At 44.2% G+C, this 7,104-nt stretch overlaps 1 protein-coding gene across 1 annotated transcript in view; it reads left to right on the top strand.

Annotated features, from left to right (window-relative positions):
• The first annotated feature begins 55 nt into the window (after positions 1-55).
• The window catches only part of PPP2R2B (protein phosphatase 2 regulatory subunit Bbeta), a 111,461-nt gene continuing 104,412 nt past the window's right edge, over positions 56-7,104 (top strand). Inside the window, exon 1 of the mRNA XM_009285966.1 lies at positions 56-145. Coding sequence (XP_009284241.1) covers positions 67-145 — 79 coding nt within the window. The 5' untranslated portion in view covers positions 56-66. The remainder of the gene's footprint in view (positions 146-7,104) is intronic.

Genomic DNA, 7,104 nt, shown 5'->3' with positions numbered 1-7,104 from the left:
GGCTTTGTATGGTTTTATTTCCCTTTTTTCTTGGGTTTTGTTTTTTTTTAATTACGGGTTTGGAAGATGAAATGCTTCTCGCGCTATCTGCCTTACATCTTCAGACCGCCGAGCGCCATCCTCTCCTCCAGCTGCCACGCGGAAGGTACGCGCCGCGGGCGGGGGGCGGGGGGAGCCCCTCGGAGCCGGAGCCCGCTTCTCCGGGCGCGGAGCGGGGGAAGCGGCTGTTTCGAGGCTGTTGTTTGTCACGGGAGGAGGCCGAGAAGGCAGAAAAAAGGCTCGGGGGGCGTCTGAAGGCTTAGCAGAAAATGACTTTGTTTATTCCTGTCAGTGCTCCTTGATTTACTGATAGCTTTGCGCTAATTGTGCCAATGAGCAAGCAGCAGGACCGGCTTAAGGAAGACTTTATAGTTATGGTGCTGCACGTTTTTCAGGTTTATGTCGTTTGTAAATGTGTCCTTTAAGTCATCTGTATATTGCCAAGAAAATGAAAAAATCCTATCTAGCACTGCCTGTGTTTGGTTACCTGTGCCCTTTCCCTCATTCAGTAAAGCCTGTTTTCAGGTCTCAGCAAAACAGCTCTGCAGCTATTTGGGATAAACGAAATGTTCTCAGCAGTGTTTGAACTTTGTATTTTCTGGGTAGGAATGCAAAGTATCGGGTCTGTGTTCACTGAGACTTCAGTGGGACTTCTCCCATAGGGAGTGCTTGTTCATGCTGATTTATAACCCCCCTGTGATATGACTGTGTGCGCGTTTGCTGTGTGTGAACTATTGGACAGTTTTGTGAATCATCTGCAGTCATCCAGACAGCTCCGAGGGATCAAAATTTCACCCCACTGCTACTCCCCTATGTGGAACCACAGTGATTTTGCTCATGAGTCCTAACCAGAGTTAGCTAATGAGGAAAAACACCCTTCCTGTCACCCAGCCTTCTACAGACTCATTCATCCAATTTGAGTCTGTGTGCATAGTCTGAATTACCAACCTTATCTGCGAGCAATGGGAAAATCCAGACAAACACTGTAGGGATGTATGCTTATGGCTGTTTTTGAGACGATTGGCTTCAGTCTCTGCCCACTGTGTGTATCTAGCGAAAAAGAAACACTGTGGGGAGCACCTTGCCATGGCTCCCGATGCCTTCACCAAGAATGTCGTAAGGCTGAAGATACAGAGTGGAAGGGTCAAGCAGGAAGGACTGGGCAGTAGATGATGACACTCCAGGCTAAATTATTATATCTACTTAGGTTGCTGTATTTTAGTCCAAGCAGACAGTATGGACTTTTTAAAATTTATTTATTTTCTCTGAAGTTCTAAGCAGATAAAATTATCCCAATAGATAACTCAGACTAACTCCGGAGTTCTTTCTTCGAAAATTTCTGTGAAGATTTCTTTTGTTTTCATGTTGACTTTGTCCAAAGGCACAGACCCGTAAGATATTCTGAATAAGTAACTTTTGGGTCGTTCTACTGGAATAAATAATTCAATGAAGAAGCAGACCTCGCTGTTTTAGGGGAGGTCATAGAGACTACTGAGAGACAAAAAAATGAATTAAAAAAAGAATACCACACTGGTGTGCTATCTATTCTTCTCCATTGCAAACAATATACAAAGAATGAAGCTTGTACAGAACTGTTTCTCAGACCAATTATCAGATGCGTATAACTAACTTGGGGTGAAACTGAGGTCTGGAGGGTTTAAATGACTGTGTTACAGGCTAAATCACTAGCAGAACTGAGAAGAGAACCCAGGTAAGAGCCTGAATCCTGCCTCAGTCCTCTCGGAGTGGCTAAAAAGGCCAATGTAGCATACAAGAACCCTCAATACACGATGTGCAGCAGGAGTAGGATCTAGTGCTCGTACCTCCATGTTCTGAAGTGATGAAGTTGCGATTCGGTATCTCTGGTTCACTTTTGGTGGAGTGCAGACTCACAAATGGACAGAACTGTTCACAGGGTGAAGCTGCGATGCCTCAAGGACCAGATTCAGTCAGTTGCTGCCCTGGTCAGTCTTTCAGCCAGGCTTTACTCTGCAGACAGACAGAAGGCACAGGATGGCGGAGCCTGTCAAAGAGAAAAGGCTCCTCTCCTCCCCCAGCCTGGCAGAGGTGTCCCTCTTAATCAGAGGAGAAACTTCTTTGTGCCCCTGCACCACCCTCTGTGCTCACCCCTTCCTGGCAAAGGTGTTCCGCCGAAGATGCTTCTGATCCTGGCTCCGTCCAGACCGAGACCTGAAATCCCTATGTATTCTCTATTACCTCACTGTAAGAATTCTCTTCTCCGTTCATCTCAAATTCCCAGAGTTGTAAATGAGAGATCTAGGTCAGCAAAGAGCCTGGAACAGAGAATAAAGACTGTGCACCAAGCTTAATAAACCTGAAATTCAAGTACGCTTGTTTATCCTCTTCTGGCACTGCCTATGAAATGGTTTTAGAAAGTTGCAGCTGAGCTTTCATTTAGTTCCTCACAGACTGGTTTGCTGTTCAGCTCTGCTTTGCTGTGAAGTCACAGTCCTTGACTGGCAGTGCTCACAGAAATGATCCAGCGTCGTTATCGTTACTGTGGAGGTGCGGGATTATGGTAATGAACGGGAAGGAGAGGGTGCATCTGGAGGAAGCTGGTGCAAGTGAAGTGCCTTAAGTGGTGGATGTGGTGTGGCTGAGCAAGTGACATGCTGGCTTCTCTTGTGTGACCTGTTGTTGCCATCACACTCCTGATGCTCGTTGTCGTCCAGAAACGCCAGTCCTCCGCGTACCAAGGCGTGTGGCTTCGGATGCAGTATAGTATAGCACGTGTGTTTTGAGTTCTTTTGAAAATATTGACTACTTGGGCCTTAATAGCACAGCTCAGTGATGCACTCAGACATGGGGTTAGTGTCGCACGTTTGAATTCAGTCCCACTCAGCAGCACGCAGGAACACACACTTGTGTCCCATTGACCTTAAAGGTATGCCTGTAGCTTGGCTGAATAATAGCAGTTTGACAGAGTTTGAGCCCACAATACTATCTTTTGGACCCTGATTGCTACTCCTGAACTGTATTTGAATGAGGAATATTGCTGTAGAAAAGCATTTCTTGATCTATTACTTAAGATGCAAAACATGTATTTGGCTCTGCCTTGTTCTTGCAGTGGTGTGTGCACTGAAAATTGATCCAAATACATCTTTTGATGTGGAATGTGCACTGTGGGCTTTCTATCATTTATTATTTGCTGAAAAAGGGAAAAATGACAGAGGGACTGGTGCCTTAACAGAAGTATGTATGTGTTAGTATCAGGTTTGCTGAGAACTGTGGATAGGCCGCAGCAACTGGCAGACTTGGGATGTACATTTACAAAATAAAACACTTCAGAATGAATACATACATACTGAACAAAATAACTGCCTGTTTTTTTAAATACAAATTTTTTATTTCTGCAACATGTTCAAATCAAGGATATCAAAGATCATTTAAATCCTTAGCTAAGTAACCTTCAGAAAAAAAGCCTTTGAATTAAGAAAACAATATCCTTTCCTGCAGACGAGGAAGCAAGCACAAAGATGGGAAGTGAGTTCTCTGAGGTCATACAATTGCCAAACTTTGAGTCATGCGTATGTTTTTCTTCCAGAATTTAAACAGAAATGTATTTTTGTGCACTTTTCTGAGCAGGGTTTGAAATGTTGGCTGTTCTGCAGAAGTATTAATTCTTTTGGATACTTTAACTGATGTTTAGACATGTAATAGTTGTTTCCTATCCTTAAAATCTGTTATTGTGCTTAGGAGATCTTTAACGGCATGATTAATTTGACAGGCCAACAACTTGAATAAATTTTCAGTAACTTCCAAGTTTTTCCAAATTTGGTTGACATTGAGTTAGGCTGAAGGTCTTGAATCACTTTGTATTTCGCGCTGATAAGTGTAGCCATTCGTCGCTGAAGTTGTGGGATCTCTGTGCAGTAGGATGTTAGTTTGGTGCAGATACAAAACAGCGAACAATACAAATGCATCTGCTTTCAGTTCACTCACTAACATTGCAATTGATAGGGATTATTTTAATATTAATCTTTATTTAATATTAAATACTTTATCCAATATCTGAATTTACTGCTAAGGTCTAGATACAATTTTTTAATTGTAACAGAAAAATAATGATGCACATTTGATACTGCAATGCTAAAAATGTGGACAATACAATGAAAAGACATTTAGGAGGTGTATGTCAAAGAAGCACTGCTACTTCCAAGCTAGATTCAAAGCAAATATACACTATAGGTTTTGTATTATTTTGTTAACTCTAATCACCATAACAATGTAATAAGAAACTTTAGCACTTCTTTTATACTTCCCATGTACTTTTGTGAAGGACCAAAAGAAAGTGTCCACTGAGCGTAAGTCATGTTAGGCCAAAGGTTTGGAGTTCAGTCTTTGCTGTGAGCAGGCTCAAGCAGTACTGATAAAAGCAATAAACTCGCTGTTTGTTCTGCACCAACAAGTCTCGGTATCTCTTGCTTTGAGAAGTCCACCAGCAGCTTGGTATTACTCTGCAGCTCATTCCTGCACATTCTTTATTTGTGCAAATAATTTAGAATGACTAGATCAGTAGCTTATAGAAAGTTATGGCGGTAGTGCATTACGAGCAGTAGTAGGCCAAGCACAAGGTTTGTAATCATTGGTGTGGAATTCTGATGCTGGTGCGTTTTCTTTCTCATGGGGGAAAAAACAGCTTCACACTGTACTGTTGGTAGATTTCTGTTTGCTTGGGAAATAGAAAACACAGAAATAAAAGAAGACTTCCTACATCCAACGTACCCAAAACTGAGACAATGCACAACAGGTACACTAGGTTTGTGTGTGTGATGCAAACGGGGAGGAGCTGCTGCTGGTAACGAAGGGCTTTGAAACCCTGCCATGCTTCATCCTAGCTGCTGTCAGATGCAGATGTGAAAGGAGCAATACTGCTCAAATGTGACTCATGTTGGAGAACAACAAATGGTGGGGGGGAGCACGGGAAGGTCTTGAATCGCAGCTGCAGAAATGAAAAACAACGGGCTGGCTGTACAATTACCGCAGGCCATGATCTGGGTCTGAGTCTTGTTAGTTAACATCTCAACTGTCTTTATTATGTTATCGTCGTGGCTGCACTCGTTGCCCTCCTGGCTGTGCATCTGGCGCTTCTACCGGGAACCTTGGCTTTCCTGGGAGATGGTGGTGTTGATATTTCACCTATTCTGATCTGTGCTCAGTGGGACTGCTGGCACAGCAGTCTGGGATTTCACACATTCCTCCAAAATCAAAGTATTCGGTCAAGGCTGGAAGGAAACGTGGGTAGATTTCTTAGCGGCATTTTGGAAGGAATCAAAAACATAGCATTGAAAAGTCCCTTGGGAGTCATCTCATGGGGTTAACTGTACATATTGGTAGTATTGACATAGTACAGGGATTCTTATAAAAGATCTTCATCCATGCCAGATTTGGTCTGGAATCTTACTCCCATCCAGCTGGTCTCTAGGCTCTTCTAATTTAGCAATAAATGAATTAATAAATTAACGTGAGATTTTTGAATGGGAGGAGATATACAGGAGAAAACCATCGTGCCGTATTGCTTCTCTCAAGATTGAAGTGATTGTAAGTGATAATTATTACAGTTAGCATGGAAACATACAGTCAGAGAAGTGATGAGTGGCTGGAGGGCTGGTAGGAGCTAGGGAGGTCTCATATCACCTTTCTGTTTGCAGCAGGCTCTAATAAAGCAGATACTTAACAGGTTCTTGTCAAATACGTCTCAATCCTCAAAGGGTGCCAGATTGCTGTCTTTGCTGATAATCAGTTCTAGTGCTGAGCTGTCTTCATGGTTTGTGTTCATTTATCTCTAACAAAACTATCTGCAAGTTAAAATGATTCTCAGTCTCTACTACGTAGCCTATGGGAGAATTGCTCAGCATTGGCTTTATCATGATGTTGTATCTAGTCTCGTTCAGTTAAATTCCCTGTCTGAGCCTGTCCTTAAAAATGAAGCTTTCTGAACCTCTTGTTACTCTTGTTGGGCCCTTTTATTTTCCTTTATAGGAAAATAAAGTGGGATAGCCAGGAAGGGAACTGGTACTGTAACTAAGAAAATCATCCATCCTTAGTAGAGAATGCGTTTTGTATATTTACTGTATGGCAGCCTGCTGATCTGCTGGTGTCTGTATGACCTTTGGGCCAATGGTGCTGTTAACTTAAATTCGGTTTGTGCTCTTTAGTGCATCTGTGTCTTCCACTGCAATGAGTTTTCTACGCACAGTAGAGAAATTCTGGCTGAAGTCGTGAGTTTCTGTATTGCTGAAGATAGTCGGTCATGGCTGTGTCAGGTAACACCCTAGACCGTGAACAATGAAGGTTTGTTAAGGGTTAAGCTGTCAGCCTTCCTCACCTCCACCCTCCTGAAAACTTTATTTGAAAGCCAAGCTGTTGTTGTTTTCCCTACTTTCTTTTCCTCTGGGGAGACTCTTCAATCCTCAGTACGCCTTTTAGTGTTAACATGTAGGGTAAGATTAATTAAAAAGCATGCCCAGGGCAAGGAATTCTCACTGATGTGGCTGGGTTGGCTCCCTGGGTACGTACATCTGCTGCAGTTGCAGGCAGTCAGTGGAGCCAGTCCAGGTTTCGCGGTGGGAGCAGAGCTGAGCCCGGTGGTGCCCGCACAGGCTGGGCTCCCGGGGTCACACTCGGGGCTCCCAAAAGGGCTGGGCAGGTGGGAGCTGTGCAGCCTTCGTGCTGAGCCAGTGTGCTGGGACCCTCCTGCATCGCCAGCAGAGCTGCTGGCAGGGAGGCAGGCTGCCTGCCTTCGAAGGGCCGCCATGGGTGCTCTGGGACCCTCCTGCATCGCCAGCAGAGCTGCTGGCAGGGAGGCAGGCTGCCTGCCTTCGAAGGGCCGCCATGGGTGCTCTACGTGTTGTGCTGTCAGCGCTGCTAACCGTAACACTGCTCATGCCTTCCCTGCTTTAGCCTCTGGCCTGGCCCTGGGGCCGACAGCTGTTTGTCCTTCTGAACAGCTACCCTGGGGAGCTGTGCTGAACGCAGAGCAGCCGTATTGCTGAGCAGAGGAAAAGAAAGGAAAAGCCAGTTTAATAAACAGATTTTAAAAAA

Source organism: Aptenodytes forsteri, unplaced genomic scaffold (assembly GCF_000699145.1).
Source record: "Aptenodytes forsteri isolate BGI_AS27 unplaced genomic scaffold, ASM69914v1 Scaffold54, whole genome shotgun sequence".
NCBI lineage: Eukaryota > Metazoa > Chordata > Aves > Sphenisciformes > Spheniscidae > Aptenodytes > Aptenodytes forsteri.
Note: the sequence above shows the minus strand (reverse complement) of the source record. Positions and strands in the feature narration are given on the sequence as shown.